The 19,871-nt window shown below is 39.9% G+C and overlaps 1 protein-coding gene across 3 annotated transcripts in view; it reads left to right on the top strand.

Moving 5' to 3' along the window:
- COBLL1 (cordon-bleu WH2 repeat protein like 1) overlaps window positions 1–19,871 on the top strand; it is a 118,408-nt gene that overhangs the window by 12,256 nt on the left and 86,281 nt on the right. For 2 of the 3 annotated variants that reach the window (XM_075117894.1, XM_075117895.1), the window contains exon 2: window positions 8,148–8,368. The exons of the other annotated variant lie outside the window; for it this stretch is intronic. In XM_075117894.1, the coding sequence (XP_074973995.1) occupies window positions 8,265–8,368 (104 nt within the window). In that variant the 5' untranslated portion in view covers window positions 8,148–8,264. The remainder of the gene's footprint in view (window positions 1–8,147; window positions 8,369–19,871) is intronic. 3 annotated transcript variants of the gene reach the window in all.

Genomic DNA, 19,871 nt, shown 5'->3' with positions numbered 1-19,871 from the left:
AAAGGATCTCTCAAAACTGGGTGACTGAGCAACAAAATGACAGATGAAATTTAATGTTGATAAATGCAAAGTAATGCACATTGGAAAGCATGATCCCAACTATACATATAAAATGATGGGGTCTAAATTAGCTGTTACCACTCAAGAAAGAGATCTTGGGGATCTTCCCTGAAAACATCCACTCAATGTGCAGCGGCAGTCAAAAAAGTGAACAGAATGCTGGGAGTAATTAAGAAAGGGATAGATAATAGGACAGAAAATATCATGTTGCCTCTATATAAATCCATGGCATGCCCACATCTTGAATACTGTGTGCAGGTGTGGTTGCCCCATCTCAAAAAAGATATATTGGAAAAGGTTCAGAAAAGGGCAATACAAATGATTAGGCATATGAAATGGCTCCCGTATGAGGAGAGATTAATAAGACTGGGACTTTTCAGCTTGGAAAAGAGACAGCTAAGGGGAGATATGATTGAGGTCTATACAATCATGGTGTAGAGAAAGTAGATAAGGAACTGTTGTTTACTACTTCTAATAACACAAGAACTAGGGGTCACCAAATGAAATTAATAGGTTTAAAACAAATAAAAGGAAGTATTTCTTTAGACAACGTGCAGTCAATCTGTGGAACTCCTTGCCAGAGGATATGGTGAAGGCCATAACAGGGTTCAAAAAAGAACTAGATAAGTTCATGGAGGATAGGTCCATCAATGGCTATTAGCCAGGATGGGCAGGGATGGTGTCCCTAGCTTCTGTTTGCCAGAAGCTGGGAATGAGCGACAGGGGATGGATCACTTGATGATTACCTGTTTTGTTCATTCCTTCTGGGATACCTGGCACTGGCCACTGTCGGAAGACAGAGTACTGGGCTAGATGGACTTTTGGTCTGACCCAGTAGAGCCATTCTTATGTTCTTAATGCTTTATTTTGTCATTCATCTATAGTCCCCTTTGTACCACTCTGGCAGTGTAAAGCAGACTTTACTCAGTGCTGAGAGCACTGGAAAGGGGCCTTAGTATAAATTGAGAATCAGTCCTTTAGACATTGTGTTCTAGATCTCCTAACTCCCAGTTCCTTCCTTTAATCCCTATGCCAGTATATGTGTGTTTGTATTTCACCGTCAGAGGGTTTTGCTGTGGGAACTCACAAGCATCTCTCTCAATTGTCCATTGTAATATGAATGACCTAAAGCAGAGGTTCTCAAAATGTGGTGTGTGTCTCGATTTAAAAAAAAAACAAACACCTAAACTTCATGATAACTCTGTGCTGCACTGATTAACACTACCAGCGTGATTCAGTATAGTGGTTCCTATGTTCATCTGTATTCTTTTTCCGTGATTGTCTCTTTTGTACTTTTGATGCTGTCATTAAACTCTCTTCTGAGATATCATCTTCTGCATCCAGCTCTGCCTGCCACATTGACAGTTTCTTAAAAGTAATTGGCATATGTAACAATAACTCCCTCCTTCCCAGCAATCCTCTTATTTCCTCCTTCAGCCCAGTCTCACTGTAAACTCTCCCTTCTGTGCGTCTTACCCTTCAGAATTATTCCTTCCTGCAGCTTAGATTCTTTTGCTCTTTTTCTATTTCCCTCCTTCTAAAATGTAGTTTTTGTTAAGACTTTTTGTCTCACCAATTCCATCCAGATTAACATTTCTTATTTCTCTCTATTTGCAGAAGCTCCAACAATTTTTCACATGATGATTTTTGGCGGGGAAGGGATTCTTCAGTTTACCTATATATTCCTCCAAAGAGGAGTCAATTGCCATCACTGGAGTCACTGGTTAACCAGTGGCAAGTCTTTGACAGGGATATGTCAGTCAGCTGTTCTCATCTAGTTGCTTATCTGATGTCTAGCTTTACATGAGACATCACAAATCTAGAGCTGAGCCATGAACAAAGAACTTTATGTTCTGAAGGCAGCAGAGGTACCTGGTGACCCCAAATAGCAAGTAGGAGCTTTACTCGATTTCTTTGCCCCTTGAATATATTACATATGTTCTGAATGAAACATTGCTCCTCCCTAGAATTGGAGTTACCAAACTGAATGTCTGCTTGACAGATTATTGGAGCAGTTTTCTACCAAAGAGAACTGGTGATCAATATAGTTTTTATTTTCATCCGCTTCTGCCACTTTCAAATAGCATAAATAAGTATCCGAAACATTCTTTGCGATTAGCCATTGGGCAATAATAGAGGATTTGTAATAATGTATCCTTTCCCGTAGACACATAGTTTACCCTACTGTAGTACAAGTTCAGTGCATTTTTCTGGTTATGGTTAAGGTAGCCCTGTCATTAATAGAAGCTTAAAAAATGGCACGTTTTGGTGTTCACTTACTTCTAACCAACATATACTCTGCTTTTTCTGGTGAAGACACATAAAAGTTCCTATTCTACACACTATACTCCTTTATTTTTAATGGTGTTGATACTTAGGTTACTCCTTCAAAGATCCTTATCATTAGTGATAATTATCTGACCATTTTGGAATCCCTCTGCCCTGTGTTCTGTGCAGCCTTCTATGATTCTTCTCCATTTCCCAAACCCCAGGTATTTCCATGTCATCTTCCAGTCTGCCTCCCAAAATAGGCTCCCTGTAATGCCTCCTTGCCCAGGTACTTGGAATGGAATTAAAAAAAAATAGTGAAGTGACTCTTAAATGTTCATTACAAACTTCAAAAATATACAGTGATTATTTTAGCAATATGAATATTGACTACACCTAAAAAATCACCATGGCACCAAACAAGTACTCTATTTTCTTACTTGTGTGTTCGAGTGGTGGTTTGATTTCTTTTCTTTTTTTTTTTTTTTGGACAGACACTGCTCACATTTTTTCCTGCCTGCTTCCACCCATCAAGCAAACAATTCCTGGCTCTCCATCTCCAGAGTTTGAAAACAGCCAACAAATCAGGTTGAAACATGACTTTAAAAAGGCCTTGCTTGCCAAGCCTCAATCCAGAACAAATTTTTTATGGCACAGTTATAAACCTTTGGAAATAGTGACCTATAATGGAACTGCTGAAGCTTTATCATGTGCAATAATATAAACTAGAGTTGTATATATTTCTCTTTGTGTAGTCTTAGGCAGAGCTTGAAAAATGTGCCCGACCACCTGCTAGATGAGTGCTAAGGTGAAAAATGTGTGATGTCACACTCAAAGGTTCTTTCTTTTTGGAGTCAGTAACTCCTTGGCCCCAGCTGCCTTGCTCATGTTCACATAAAATTGCTACTCACCCAGGGAGACCAAGTGAGTAGGTTTCTTAAGGCCTGTTCGTGGGTACCACTAGCATATGAGGATTAAACTATGTATGTGAAATCTTGGTCCCACTGAGGTCAATGGAAGGCACCTGTATGTTTACAGATGATATAATTTCAGGACAAACTCAGTCCATTGTAAATGTTAGTGCAGTAAAGATGTTCACTTCCATCAGGAAAATGCTGTTGTATTTGTATTTATATTTAGAAATACCATTAACCTGGGCATTTAATTGGGGCATGGTGCATTCCTTTTGTTTTCTTATAAGTTAGTTTTGTAATGCATAGGAATAATACCATGTTGATTAAACACAGGATGTCATATGATTATGTTACAATCTTATTAACTTGAACTGCATTAGGCAGGCTCGGGAATTAGTTTTAGAAAGTTAGACAACCTTCTAAAAGAAATGTGCAAGGTAAGATTTCACTCATTTTTGAAGCTTATAACATTCTTCCCTTTTTAAGAATATTCCTGTTTACTGAATAATTACTTCTGAATATATCCACTTTATTTCTTCTAAATAATATAATTTAATTACTTTATGTTATGAGTCAAAATGAAGATTTTCAGTCTGCCTTGTCCCAAGGGTGGGAGGGGGAACCTATTGAGAAATCTATTTTTAATTTAATGTGCCCTTTTCACTCTCAGGATAGATCTACAGATCTCTCTTTTGGGGGTGGGGGGGAATGGATTTTACAGCTTGGTGAAGTGGAACCACACCTGTAAGTCAAGGCAGGGGAAGAGTGTTCATCCTCGAAGATCCATCCAGTTTGTCTCCGGCAGCTACAAGCAGGTTCCATAATTGGTCCTGCTCAGAATAACTAAAACTCAAAATTAAAACTCCATATTCTTAATCTGGTTGTTTTGGCCATTCTCTAGGCCAGAGATACTCAGATCTCAGTGGTTCAGGAGCAAAATTAGCAATCAGCATTACCCAAAAGAGCCAGAGTAGTGTGAATTCATTGTTTCATTTACAATAGTACTATATATTCATATTTAAACAGTATGAAAATATATATAATTTTCACAGCAAAATGACTGACCGAGTATTATTAGTTTATCAACTACAATTGGTTAATAACATAGGTAAAGTATCCTGATTGGTTACTAACTTAGATTAGTTAACAATTAAATCACACAGTGTTTTTAATATCATTTGCTGCAAAGAGCCGCAGGAGATGCATTAAAGAGTCACTTCTGGCTCATGAGCTTCAGGCTATTTCTACACTACAGCCTATGTCGACATAGGCTATGTTGCTTGCGGGGGGTGGAGGGGGATGGGGGAGTTCACACCCCGAGTGACAAGGTACACTAAGCGCTCATGTGCACAGCGCTGTTGATGGGAGAGCTTTTCCCACTGCATAGCTTCTGCTGCTTGCAGAGGTGGTTTTGTTATGCTGATGGGAGAACTCTCTACCATCGGCATAGAACGTCTTCACCAGATGTGCTGCAGCAGTGCAGCTGTACATATAGACACGTCCTTGGTCTGAGTATCACTTCTCTAGGCAGTATGTAGTCATGTGAGACTTTGCTGAGGCTTTCTCCATAGTCATCCTATTATCTGGCCAAAACATTCAGGAGAGGCTTAGAGAGCCAAAAAAGATTGGGGGAAGCAAAGGTGCTTTGGGGCTCTGACCTGAGCCTTCAAAGAAAGCTTCTTGAGGCGTAGAATACTTTGAATTCATTCTATACAAAGTGATAGTACCACGTTATCTCCCTCCAGATGGGCCACAAGGAAACCTATACTGGAGGAGAGGGACAGACAGGGAAACAAGGTTACTTGTTGTTGTTTTCCCATAGTTTTGCAATCTTCACCTTATGTTTTCAAAGGCTGCATGCAGAGGAATGTAATTAGGACAAGGTGGGAAAACCCAGCAAAAGCCAGCGATCTCAAGAGTCTAGCTAGAGAGAGTACTACAGCGTACATAAATCTAAGTCTGACCTAGTTCTTTAGCAAGGGTTGGTGCAGTTCTGTCATTAGTTTAAAGATCTGGTGATTCCAGTGTGTAGGGATTCCCTCCTTAAGGATCCGGGAGACAGAAGAATTCAGTTTTCACCAAGGAGACATTTGAAGCTTCTTCAGCAGTATTGTGTGCATCTGCTGATTCCGTGTTGTTCATAAGAACTGTTTTAGCATGGACAGATTCCCTTTTGGACATTCCTGTCTTTTGGACTGAGAACCACTCTTAAGAAGCATTTTGTTGGCAGCAGCCTTTATGTGAGATGCCTGTCTGGATAGCCTGAAAATCACTGCAAGGACTCCGAGCAAGGATACAGTGTAGTCACAGAGGTCACGGATTCCATGACTTTAATGAACCTGCGTGACCTCTTTGGCTCCTGCAGTTGCGGCGGGACTCCCCCCACCCGACCCCCCCGGGGCTCAGGCATCAGTCCCTCCGGCAGTCAGCCTCCCACTCTTCCCCCCTGTTGTTCTTAGTAAAAGGCACCAAAAGGTTGCGGGCTTTTGTGAATTTTTGTTTATTGCCCATGACCTGTCAGTGACTTTTAATAAAAATAACCATGATAAAATCGTAACCTTAACTATGAATGTCCCATTGCCATCTCTGGCAGAGAAAACTGGAATTCTGGTTCCTAGACAAAGTAGGTTTATTTAACAAGAGACAACTCTTTCAGCCTTCTGCCTAAATCTGAAACATCCCACTAAAAACCCTGGCATGTCCTGGATGTCAGAAGAACATTAAAAAATATACCTTGCACATGCACATCCAAGGTGTCAATTTCTGGATTGTTAAAATGGTGCATATCAGAAAATTACAAGGCTAAAAATTTTCCTCCTTCAAAATTTTTTGCCATAGTTTTGAGTGAATTGGTGACCTCCAGGGCAGAAAGGCCATATGTATTGTATGAAGAGAGAGATAGGGTGGCCATCCATCCACACCTCTCCTAAGTTTTATAAATTAGATGTGTGCCTTTGGTAGAAGGGTTCTGCACATTGTGGTACCCCAGTAATCTGAAGGTGCTTCTCAAATTGTGGAAAGTTGTTTGGTTTGCTACCTTCACTGGCTACGTACTGCTATTGGAAATCCCACTGAAAGGAATCTGTAGACCTTCCCTGTGAAGATTTTTTTTTCCCTTTGGCTTACCTCAAAAATTCCTTTTGTTTAGTGGAAAAATCCACTGATCTATCACTCCTAGGACAAGTGTTGCTTGAAATATTTATGGTACCTTCTTTTCCTTTCTTTGTGATTCACAAATCTATTCCTGTCTGCCACGCATTGGAGCAGAAGTAGGAAGTTTTCATTTAAATTCTTATGTTCAGAAATTAGTTAATATATTTGTAGAGAAACTAGTAATATAGTAGCAGCTGTAGAAGTATCTTGAAGTGGTAGGGTTTTCAGAGATACTTCTACCATCCTTGGCTGGCAGGTATGGTTCTACTACCAGGAAGCTGCAAGCAGGGAGGGAACCTTGCTGTAAAGGATCTGCCAGCCTCTTTCCAGAATGGTGAGATTTTTGGGGTAAGTCAAAATAAATTTTCCTGTTACACTCAGGCTAAACATTAAGCTCTAAGGAGTTTTATATAGGAATATAGTACAATAATGGATTAGATCCAAGGTCCATTTAGTTGTTAACCTCTCTCTGATAGTGATCGGTACCAGATGTTTTAGAGTAAGTAGCCAGATGTGGGATAATCTGCTCCTATCCTGATTTATCCTGATCCCAATAGTTAAAGATTGACCTAAACCCTAAATCATGAGATTTAATATCCTTTCCAGAGTTGTTGTTTATAATTAATTGTGGCCACTCTCGATATTCTTGACATCCATATAATTATTCAATCCCTTTTTGAATGATGTTAAATTCTTGGTCTCAACAACTTTCTATGGTGCTGAGTTCCAGAGTTTAATTACAGGTTGTGCGAAAAAGTATTTTTATCAGTTTTATGGGATTATTCACATGAGTAATTGCTCACTAAAGTGTAGAAGAGTTCTACAGTGTAGCCCTAAAGCAGCATGAGATACTTTCTTTATAAAGGGTATGGAAGAAGTTATAACATTTTATAGTTTTTATGGAAATTATAAAGCTAAAGGGCAAGATTATTAAAGGTGTTTAGGTACCTAGCTCCTATTGTCTGGCCCTATGACCTCAATAGTTGTACCCTGGGTTCCATGTGAATCAGTACATGAGAAAAGTTGAGCACATGAGTAAGGTTTGCAGGTTCAAGCCCTAATTTATTACATAATTAATTCCAAAGTGTTAAAACGTATAATGTTTGACATATTATTCTGTTATTAACACATCAGCACAGTGCCGCAGGCATTCCAAAACAATTGAAAGTAGACAGAATCATAATCAAATGTATTTTAGATGTACCAAAAGAAGGGAGTAGGTCCATTGAGATATCAGATGAGACGAACTTCTAAGGAACCCATTCAAAGTAGAGTGTTCCAAGACACTGGATTTATGGTTTATTACAACAGTCTGTAACCCACTAACCCCCCTTTTTGTCCTATGACTGCAGAGGTGTTAATGGGCCGCTTTATATTGAATGGTCCCTTAGAATATATGTAGACACTGTATTGCTTACATTGACTGTTGCTGCCTTTCAGAAGTCATCCTGCAATGCTCCACGCCGACAGTTAAATCGGTGCAAGCGCTCCTGGTGAGGACGTGAACTACCAATACAAAAAACACAGTGTGGACATGCAAAAGCGATTTAATTACTGTGGTAGCTGTAAATTGATGTTACTTAGGTCAACTTAATTTTGTAGTATAAACCTGAGGTGGACTTAATTCTGTAGAGTAGACTTGCACTTAATCTGTTTAATATTCCCATCTGTTTCTAAAATATGACCACATGTGAACTGTATGTGTTCATAAATTATTGAACAGTGACAGTATGTTTTTGAATCCATATGTAGGTTTCTGTTTGGCTGTGCATTTTCTATGGGGGATATGAAAGTAGAAAGAACAGTGGATTTCTGACAGAGAGGATTACTGTGTGATGGGTTGGCCCCCCCTGTCAGGGATGCCACCTGATGTGCTGGGATCCCACTGGTTCCACCCATTCCACCAGCCTGGCTTTCCTCACCCTGTCCAAGCTGTGCCAGGCCCTCAAGCCTTCTCCAGCACACACATACAGGTAGGGACACACCCAGCTACAAATGGACACGAAGACATGGAGATCAGCTCTGTGTGGGAGGAATCAGCTTGGGGATTCACCCAGTCCCCATGTGCACACCTCTTTGGGGAGTAAACCCAAAATAATATTGTCTTACGCTGTATAGAAAGATCTGCACAGCGCAAGCTCATAAAAATTTGCCCTCTCCCTCAATGTGGAGGGAGATATGCACAGCTTTCTGCACCCCTCCGCCTATATGAATTGCACAAACTGGGTTTTGAAATGAACAAGAAATAAGTTTATTAACTACACAAGGTAAATTTTAAGTGATTAAAGGGGACAGCAAACAGAACAAAGCAGATTACTGAGCAAATAAAGCAAAACATGCAAACTAAGCTCAATACGCTCAAGAAACAGGTTGCAAAATGTAATTTCTCACCCTAAATGTTGTTTTAGGAAAGTTGCAGAGTTTCTGTAGCTTAAAGTTCCAGTTATTTCTCTTTACAGACTGGACCCCTGTCTGAGCCTGGACTCAATCCTGCCTTTCCCTTCAGGTGTTTTTAGCAGCCTTCCTTCCTGGGCAGGCAATGGAGGACAGTCCTGTTTGCGTTACTCCTCAGCCTTAACTATCATTTACATAAGGTGGGAACCCTTTGTTTTCAGTGGCAAAATACCAGCAGTGTCCAAGGTGGTACTCCATACCAGGTGACATCATCAGATGACCCTACAGTGTCAAAGCAACATTCCAGGAAGCTCCTCAGGATGTTGGGAGATTAGTATCTCCAAAGTCCTATTGTCCTTCTTAAATGGCTCATTTAGGCTGATTGTCTACTCTCTGGTGGGCCTTTCCCTAAGTAGACACACACAGTTGTAATTATTACATACTCAATATTCCTAACTTCAGATACAGAAATGATACATGCATACCAATTGGGTAAACACATTCAGTAGATCAGTGGTCTCCAACCTTTTTATGCCCAAGATCACTTTTAGAATTTAAGGTTAACCCAGGATCTCCCAAGCACGCCCGCCTCACTCCACCCTCCCACCTCCCGTCGCTCACTCTCCCCACCCTCACTCACTTTCACTGCTGGGGTAGGAGTTTGGGGTTTGGGAGGGGGTGTGGGCTCTGGGCTAGGGCCAAGGGATTTGCGGTTTGGGAGGGGGCTCCAGGCTGAGCCTGGAGCAGGGGGTTGGGGTGCAGGAGGGGGTGAGGGGTGCAAGCTCTGGGAGGGAGTATTGGTGCAGGAGGGGGCTCTGGGCTGAGACAGAGTGTTGGGGTGCAGAAGATGGTGCGGGGTGTTGGCTCTGGGAGGGGACTCAGGGCTAGGGCAGGGACTTGGGGTGCAAGAGGGGGTATGGAGCGCTGGCTGCGGGATGGGGCTTGGGGGCACTTACCTCTGGCAGCTCCCAGGTGGCGGTGAAGCAGGGCTATGGCAGGCTCCCTGCCTGCCCCAGCCCCACTCAGGCACATCTGTACCTCCTCCCCATCACAAGCTGGGCCACCCCCTGACCCTGCCAGCCCGTAGTGCACCACGTGGCCATGCCACTCCCGGAAGGGGCCAACGCCCAATTTGGGATCTTGCAGGTTGTTCTAGTTAAGAAGAGAAATTGATGATTGAGCCAGGTATTTTTGTTGCAGTTCTGTTTATTTACAAGTTTACATACAAAGTCCTGTTTCCCTGAATGCAGAAAGAATTGAACCAGAGAGTTTTCCCCTGCCTACAGCATCAAACCAGTTTCAGCCAGCATCCCCCTGGAAGCTCCCTAGGCTTTTCCTTAGGATCATGCTACTGCATTTGTTCAGGCTGTGGTGGAGCTTCCTACTCCTTCTGTTCCTGTGGTGCTTCTCCTGCTGCCTCCTCCCCTCCCGCATCCTTACCCAAAACAATACTCAGACAGTCACACTGCCCACATAGTTCTAATTCCTGGGTAGTATGCCTTTGTTTTAGGAAGGGGCTGCTTAACCATCTGTTATAGCTATCTTAAATGAGGGGCAGTGGTCATCCCCTACAGTTTTTAAATAATGTTCAACCTAGCCTATATCTGTATATATGTCCAAAGCTTTTAGTGTGGTATTCATTAAATGTTTCTATTCTGTAACTGAAAAAGAGAAAAAAATCACCTCTATTGATCTGGAATCTGTTTATAGTAGGTATACATTTCGAGTATGTTTGGTCTCATCCTATTCTGTAAGGGTGTGTCTACATGGGATTTTTCATCCAAAACTTTTTGATGCATGTCAGGTAACTTGCAGTATGCAACTTGCACCAGTAGTGAGCACATGGAATACTTGTTCCATTTTTAATTCTCATCATGTGAACACATGGCAACAGTTTGAGTGAACTGAGAGCGTAGCATTCTTGGGGGTTATCCTAGGGTCCTTTACTTAATTGCTGAGCAGCGTGTGTCCTGAGATTGATTTTGCTGTGAATTGTGGGAAGTCGGTGGGTTCAAATTGTAGAAATACCTCCCATGTTTCCTCTCTCTGTGTCCCATACTTCCTTTTTGGTCATGCTCCTGCTATTTTTTGAATCACTGTCTTCCAGCATGGACCTAGAAATGTACTGTGCTGCTACGGTGGTAGGTGTGAATACACAGAGGCTGCTTGGGCTGAAGTACAGCACTCAAAGCCAGACGAATTCGGCCTTGGACTTCGCCTTCCGCATTACTGAGCAGATGATGCAGGAGCAGGACAATATTCTATGGTGGCAGCAGCAGAACACTCTGAAGCAGTGGCAGCAGGATGAGGAGGAAGAGGATGATGCTGAGATATTGGGATTAGAGGACCAGTTCCTGGATGAGCTACATAGCCTTCAGTGCCGTTTATGGGCCTGGGAAACCAGTGTGGATTGGTGGGAGATGTAGTTCTGCAGACTTGGCACAACCAATAGAGTAGAGAGAACTTCAGGATGGGAGGGCTATCCTTTCTGGGACCTGTGTTGAACTGTCCCTGGAGCTGCTGTGACAGTGTACCAACATCCGGTGCCTCATACCTGTGGAGAATTGGGTCATCATTGCCATCTAGAAGTTGGCCACCCTAGAATGCTACTGATAGGTGTCGATAGATCAGCTCTGGGGCCGCTCTACTGCAGGTCTGCTATGCCATTGGTAAGGTGTGGCGTGAGTCCTAATACTGAGGAGATCATTGCTGGCTTTTCATGCAGCATCTTCCCAAACTATACTGCGAGAGTATTGCACAATAATAATAAATAATGAATTGTAAAAATAGATACTTACATGCCAAAATTCCCTCCAGGGGATCTACCTCTTCGGTCCTAGGCTGGGTTTCTGGCTTGGATTTGGGCTTAGCCAATGCAGGGCACGAATTATGATCTGTTGCAGTAGGGTAGGCTTCGTTGACTTCAATGGGGCCAAGAGTTAATCCAATAACTAATAAACCATTGCATTATAACCTGTGTTTTGTATACTTTAGTGTTCATATCTGGAATATTACATAATCGCCTTTTATGTGGTTGTGTCCAATCAGTACTCTAGGAACAATATTCAATCCGTTTTAGGAATCCAACGAGGGAAGCAGATAGCAGTGTTTCGTTGTCACTCTTGTCTTTGTGGTAACTGGCCTTAATATTTTAGAAAATCTAGAAAATCTTTAAATAGTGAAGAGTTTTAAATACCTTAACTCAGAATAGCCAGTTTACTTTAATTATTCTTGTACCACTCATATTAAAGGTTTCCAAGAACAGTTGCAACCGAGTTGGTTCTTATGAAAAACAGCAGAAGAGTGATAATGACATATGAAAAACTAGGAAAGAAATGGAATACCTTATGAGTACAACACTTAGTGCTTAAAAGACTTCACAAATGTGATTGCAATGGTGAGCTCATGTGATAACATCAAAAGTAACTCTGAAGAGGCAGGAACCAATATTCTGTATGTCTGTATCCTTCAGTTCTCATCCAAGGTTTTTCATGCTTTACTCGTAATCTCTTCTAACTGCTGAGTGACAGAATTCTCAACTCAGAACATGACTATCTTAACTAAAGAGTTTTCCTAGTCTTAGTAGGAATATGGTGTAGTAGTAGAAAAACCATAATTGATTGTCAGCTTTCAGAGTAGCAGCTGTGTCAGTCTGTATTCGCAAAAAGAAAAGGAGTACTTGTGGCACCTTAGAGACTAACAAATTTATTTGAGTATAAGCTTTCGTGAGCTACAGTTCACTTCATCGGATGCATTCAGTGGAAAATACAGTGGGGAGATTTATATACATAGAGAACATGAAACAGTGGGTGTTACCATAAACACTGTAACAAGAGTGATCACTGAATTGTTTCATGTTCTCTATGTATATAAATTTCCCCACTGTATTTTCCACTGAATGCATCCGATGAAGTGAGCTGTAGCTCACGAAAGCTTATGCTCAAATAAATTGGTTAGTCTCTAAGGTGCCACAAGTACTCCTTTTCTTTTTGCATAATTGGTTATGTTCTTTGTCATGCTACTGCTATTAAGTGGTCTTCTGTACTATGTTACAAGAAGAGCTGGATGAATTTTTGGTGGGGGGGGTGTATTTTTTTTTTTTGTGAAAAATACAATTTTAACTAAAAATGTTTGAAAACATTTCAGCTTTAGAATTTCCAGTTTTTTTGAGAGACATGTAAACACAGGTTTTTTTGGTATACTTTCTGTTTTTTTTTACCCTACAGGTAATATCACATTATTTTTGGCACTTGGCCCTCCTCTTCTAGTGGGAGAAAAGTATGGGGGAGAAAAAGGGTTTTTCTCACTGAAATGAATGTTTAATATAAAAAAAAGTCCTGAAAAATTATTTGAAAAATTTCAAATGAAACAAAATAATTTCTTTTTAAAAAATTTCCTGAAATATATTTCCCTTTGTCAATTAGCTTCATTTACAAAGCTTGGGTCAGGAAAAATCAGTAGTTTGGGCTTTATTTTTTCTGATCTTCCACTGTAGTTCTTCCCCATCATAGCTGTGTACAGGAAGGCGAGCTGGTCATGAACCAGAAAGGAAAATTAGAACAAGGAACAGGAAAAGAATATACTTTGCTCTGAGGAAAAATATTTTTCCTCATTTTTAAAACACACTTTATTGACTAGTAATGAATTCACATTTTGTAATGTATTAATGTTCAGAAAATATGTTTAGAGAAATACCAGAATATTATTGACCAGTTTGTCATTTGGCTCTATGGGGAGATAGGATGGGGAAGGATTATAAGAGATATTTAAAGAAATCTGATGGGAATCTGTTCAGAAATTTTTTCATATTCTTTAGAATGTTTATTCTGAGGTTGCAGTGATTATGATACAGTACTCTTGGAAAATATATCTGAATGTTATGTTATACACACTTGTCAAGCTCAGGCACCAGGAAGGTATTTTGGGGGTTCATAGGGTAGCATAGCTCTGGTTGTTCAGTTTGTACTAACAGCATTTCTGTATTTTACAGTGTTGTATGGTAGATTTCTTTTAATGTGACTTTTGCTCTGAATTTCCTGGTTTTCAGGAATTTGTTTAAAGTGATGATGCTCTGTTAAGGTTTTTCATCTTATGTTTTGTAAGTACATATAATTCTAACAAAGTTTTATTTGCTTGGGAAAACATTTACCATGCATCTGAATGCTGTCCAGAACAGATAAATATGGAGTTAGCAGTTTAGCTGCAAAGCTTCAGAAACGTAGTGTGCCTCCTAAATTGGGTGCTGTGCTCTAATAATCAGAAGATGGTTGTAGGAAATGTGGGAAATAAAGCCTTCAGACTAATTGTACAGTTGTGTTTAAAGACAAAAACAGGATACTGGTTGTATTGCTAGAGTAATACAGTATAAAACAAAGGATACAGTGTTGTTACTGTGTAAGGAAATGATTAGACCTCCCTTAGAGCAGTACTATATATAGAATAATAGTAACTACCATGCTTATCAAGGATATAAATCTCCCTTCTTTTCAACTGTGACCTGGTGGATCCACCTCAACTGTATGATTAAAAGAAAGTCATCAGTTATTTTAACCTATTCTATAGGGCAGATGAAAAGGGGATTATTTACATGTGGGTTCTATAAAAAAACGAGAACCTGCCGGTATTGCACTTGTGTTAAATATACTTTAGTTTTTAAAAAAACATGCCCGTCTCAGAGGGATATGTGTTGGTAACAAAGGGACATTATGGACATGTGTAAAGGCTTCATACAATGATCCGTTTAGAAGGTATTGTATTGTATGACTTTAAAACCAAACTTCATACTTTTGGATAATTTTAAGCACTATACCCAGATGTACAGACATTCCTTAACCTGCGTATTATATAATTGTAGCATTAGCTTTATTAAAGTGCATACACTCAGGGACACCTTGGGAAACAAGGTAAGGAAAAATATAAAACCAGAAATAGCGAAAAAGGAATAATTTGACTTTTCAAAGGAGTCACAACATTAAGAAACCCAGTGATATGGTAATTCAGTGTTGATATACTATTTCTAAAAATGGAAACAAAAGGGAGTGATCTGGTAGTTTTATATCACTCGCTACTTTCTTAGAAGTCAGTGTCACACCCAAGCACAACTTGACCTTCTAGGAAGGAATGCTGTCAAAATACATATTCTAGAGCTAGAAAAATTGATATTTCAGTCTTGAGAGGTAGCTTCAAATTCTGTTTAGGTTCTAGTTGGAAATGAGTTGTTTTGCCTCCTTCTGTACCTCAGTAGACGTATTTCTCTGTCATAAAACTAACATACCATTTGAAACAGTTAGGCATGATTAGCTGTTTCTGCTTAAGACAAGCCCAGATCTAGAACAGCAAGAGGAGTATAGATCAGAGCTGAAGTGATAAGCCTACAGGAACACTTGTACTTCTGTAGGACTTTCCACCATAGGATCTTACATTAAATACATCCCAAAAGTGAGAAAAGTGCATTTGTAGGCCTATGTATTTGTGTGCGCAGGCATATGTGTAACCAGTTTATGAACTGGATATGCAGCCTGAGACATGGGTTTGTTCTTTGCTGAGAGACGCTGAAGACACAACTTTATATAGCAACCAATCACTTATCAGCCTTTCTATGCACAACCCTCATTTAAATATATCTGTTAATGTCCATGGGCATGGACCATTCACTGTGTGGCCAAAATTTGTGAAAATTGCTTTCAGAAAAAAACAAATCTTAGATCAATCTGAAGCACAATATACACCACAAAAAAAGCCATAGCTGTCTACACACGCCTGCAAATAACCCAAACCAAGAACTCCAAGCCACATCCCAATTATTCCATGGTGGGGAAGACAGGTAATATTGGCAGCCAGAATTAAAATACTCTGGAGAGCTGCTGATGCCTCTGAGAACAAACTTTGACATGTTTCAGTTTAGATGGCTTTCTGCTTATGCATCATATTATCTGTGTTGCTTTTCTCTTCTCCAGTAAAGACACTCTCATAAATACCCAATCAAACAACAACATATACACCTCATGAGATCAGCTTTTAAAGTGGTACATTTGATTTTTTTTTTATTTGCCTTTAATTTTTTTTGATCCTATAAGGCTAATGTTTTCAAGCTCTCTTTCCCTACAACTATCTGGGCTAGAATTTTATATATATAGATATGGATGGATGAAAGCTGAAATTTAGGAATCCAGGAGCTGGTACTTTGGAAACACCACCAAATGTTGCAAGATTCATGATAAAATCATGAGAGTTGGCAATGCTGCTTTTTGAAGAGGCTGAAAGTGTGTAACAGAGGAGAGAGGATGTATTTTGTCCTTTTTAAAATGCTCTGAAGACAATGGAATATGCTTCCCATCAGCCCTAGTGGTCTGCCAGAGCTGAGATCAGGCAACCTTTGTCTTACACAGCCAGCCCAATTGTTAAGTATTTTGGGGGTGGTGTTGGGGGTAGAGCAGGGGCTCCGGGAGAGTGGCGGAAGGGTTTAATGGTGGGAGAACTTGTTTGGGAGGGTGGATGAATTGAAGGCTTATTTGTTTGGGTATTGGTCCAATTCGTATGGATTTGTATGAGGGTTTTTTTACACATGTGCCTACAAGTTTGGATGGTCTCCTTTAAAGTTAATTTACCTCAGAGCTGATGAGCAATTACAACTTCCTTTACACCTAGTATGTGAAATGTGCATGAACACCTCTGGATGTCCCTGGTTATGAATCTTGCTTACCGTAGTATGCACACATAATTAATACACTGGTATAAAAATAGACAACCAAGGTACCACATACAATCTCTGTTGTGCCTTTTACAAAATGGGCAAATCCTTTGTATTAGATCTTAAGTGCCAAACTGATAGGTCAGGCAAAAACCGTGTGCAACACTGGACATTTCTAAACTTTCTGCTTTAACAGCTCTGATGTTCTCTTTCTACATACACTTTTTTTCCCCCCCAAAAACAAACAAACAAAAAATCTATTTAGAGTCCTTTCTGTTGGCTTGTCCTATTTTTCTGAATTTCTCTTCCTGCTTTTAGTAATAGGAAGATTTGTATGTGAATTATTATCTACCCCCTTCTGATTCATAGTGGATTTTTTTAAAAAAGGAATAATTTTGGAGGATGATGGATCCTTACCATTGTGTGTGCATCTCAAATCAGAATCATACACAGTATAAAATATTGTAACCAATTAAATAGTTGGTTTTAAGCTCAAGCTTGGAGCGCATAAGAAGCTTAAATGAATAGCCTTTCTGATTTTGGAGGGTTTTGTTTTTTCCTTATACCAGGCTAATGTATTTGATGAAACCCTGCAACTTCTAGCTATTTGGGCTAAACATCTTATTTTTGTCTCTAAAGTTAAAATTTGAGTTCTTGAGGAGTAAATACTTGCTGACAATATGTAGAAGCTGATGATAATTTCTCTAAGAAGCTAAACCACTTCAAATACTGTTGTCTCTTTTCAACTCGAGTGGCTAGTCAAAATTCAGGGCTCGGGGGATATTCAAGTAAGGAAGAGAAATTGGTGATAGGTATTTACTTTGACGCAATCTTATTCATTTATGAGGAATGTACAAAGTGCTTTTTTTCTTTGAATGTAGGAAGAACCAAGAACAAAAGGAGCAGTTTCTTGCTTACAGATCCAAGCCTTTTTAGCTAGCAGACCCAAAAGCTCTTTCTCTAGCTTTTCTCAGGGTCATACTGTGTTCACAGGCGACTGCTTGGCTCTCTTGCTTTTTTGTCTCTGCCTCTCTTGTTCTTTCTGTTCTCAGTTCTATGTTTTCCCCCACCCCACAAAACACAAACAGTATTCAGCAAAAGCTCTGCCCACTCAGTCCAAATTCCTGGGTGGGTTCACAAACCCCCTTTTTCTTAGGTGGGGGTGCTTCTTAATAATTTATCCTTTATTAATTGAAGGGTGCATTCACACCCAATCATGGAGTTTTGTGATTGGTTCAGTCACCAGTACCTCTCAGCATAACAGTACTTTTCTAAATCATGAGGGTTGACATGCTTCATTATTTGGGTCTTCTGTGAAACATATTTTGGAACACTCCTTTGTTCTGTGTGTGTGTTTGTGGTGTTAAATAGTGTTTAAAAGGGGAAGGAGCTCTGACTGCAGCGGAAGTTGAGGCATCTCTTTAGTCATGATAGTGTAGGATGGTCCATGACTGTTTGAAGACCTCTTACGTGCAAATTGGTTAACGGCCAGCATTGATATTATGAGTTACTGGCCTTCTGATTGGTCACTCACTGGTATAGCATCCTCAACAGACAAACCATGTACTTTTGATATTATCTGTGAGGGAATACAAAAATAAATCATGTTTAAGCTTAAAAAAATCCTTATCAATGAGAATAATAGCTATTCTTTAGTTTGCCTGTGGGCATTCATTGTGCACTCCCTTCCTTTTAGATAGTCTCATAAAAAAAGAAATCCCATGAAGTACACAGGGATTAAAACTTTGGTTAATTTCATTTGCCCTGGTATTTCATTGCCATTTAAGTACTGGATTCACATTAGAAAGTACTGTCCATTTTTAATATGCATAACATTGTTATAAAAACCTATTTTTTCCCCAGCTGAATCATTCCTCGGGATATGCAGTACAAGTCTAATGATGTAACACTTGTCCTGCTGAAATCTGTTGTTCATGGCCTTCTATTACTCTAGTTTCACTGAAAATGAAAGAAACCAAAGAGGTGTGAATGTAGTATTCAGGAGTTTGCAGAGGTTTAATTGCAGGTTGGCCAAATAAATATTATTTTAAGTAGCTAAGTTTCTATGTGATGTGATTCCAGATGGAACATAGCAATGTAGAATTTTAAGGCAGCAAATGCCGAGAAGGGGGTAGAGATTATTTACGAGGGCTCACAGGGATGTAACTAGGAGTTTTAGGATGAAATTAAGATGTAAAATATAGTCAGCTAGGAGGTAAAGCTTCTCAATGGTAAGTTGTAACAGTTTCTGGAATGAGTTGCTCAAGAGAAGCATTGAAAACCCCCATCACTTGTATAACTAGGCTGGATATAATGCTAGAAAAGGAACCACCTTGTACTGGCAGCAGATTGACTGACTGCCTGGTGTTTTCCATTTCTAGCATCTGTGAGTCAGTTTAAAATTGAAGACATTTGAAGAGTTTTTATGCACATATCATAACCAAGTTGTACTTCTGCATATTTTGAAACTGCTTTTTCCCCCCAAACATTTGGTTCAGATTTATCTCTTCTTAAAAATCATCTACTTAGAATGGTGACCAGATGTAACAGTAGCAAATCTCATATTATTGAACTTTCTGGATGTAGGGAATAAGTCACTTTCATCATATTAGTAAAATAGATTCGTATGTACACTCAGGCAACATGTTGTCACTTAAAATTTTTATTTATAATAAAAAGCTGTGTACATAAGACTAAAATAAATGGTTCCAATCCAACGCTAGTGCATACAATGCTTACTACCATGAGTAATCACATTGACATCAATGGGATTATGCATGAAGGTCCAATCTGATGACTCCCCTGCTGGCCACCCACCAGTCAGCCCTAAGAACATTCAGAGAGCTTGGAAAAAGAGAGGTTATTTATAGCCCTCAAAATGCACAGAACCAATGAAAAGACAAGGTGCTTGCCTTAAAGATCTTAGTCTCATTTATTTTCCTCTTGTGTCTCAGAGCCTGGAGAGACATGAAGGGGGAAGTCCAGGTCAGTGGTGAGTAGCATGGAAACATGTGACATTGTTCTTGTTGGTATTGGTAATTACTAGTATTACAGTAGCACCTAAAGCAGGGCTAGTCAATTATTTTTTGTCAAGGTCCAGATTTCTTGGTCGAGGTAGACTCCAGAGAAAATAATAATAAAAAAAACCCTGATGATGATAAGTAAATAAAAAGATGTTGGGGTCTGTTTGAAAGCGTCTGGTGGTCTGAATTTTGCCCCTTGTCTATGGACTACCCCTCGCCTAGAGGCTCCAGCTGAGATTGGAACTCCATTGTGCTTTGCACTGTACAATACCTAGTGAGAGACATTCCCTGCCCAGAAAACCTTGCAACTTAAATGGACAACAAAGCGACAGGATCGGAGGGGAAACAGAGGCACAGAGAAATGAAACA

This window comes from Caretta caretta, chromosome 11 (genome assembly GCF_965140235.1).
Source record: "Caretta caretta isolate rCarCar2 chromosome 11, rCarCar1.hap1, whole genome shotgun sequence".
In the NCBI taxonomy this organism is placed as follows: domain Eukaryota; kingdom Metazoa; phylum Chordata; order Testudines; family Cheloniidae; genus Caretta; species Caretta caretta.
Note: the sequence above shows the minus strand (reverse complement) of the source record. Positions and strands in the feature narration are given on the sequence as shown.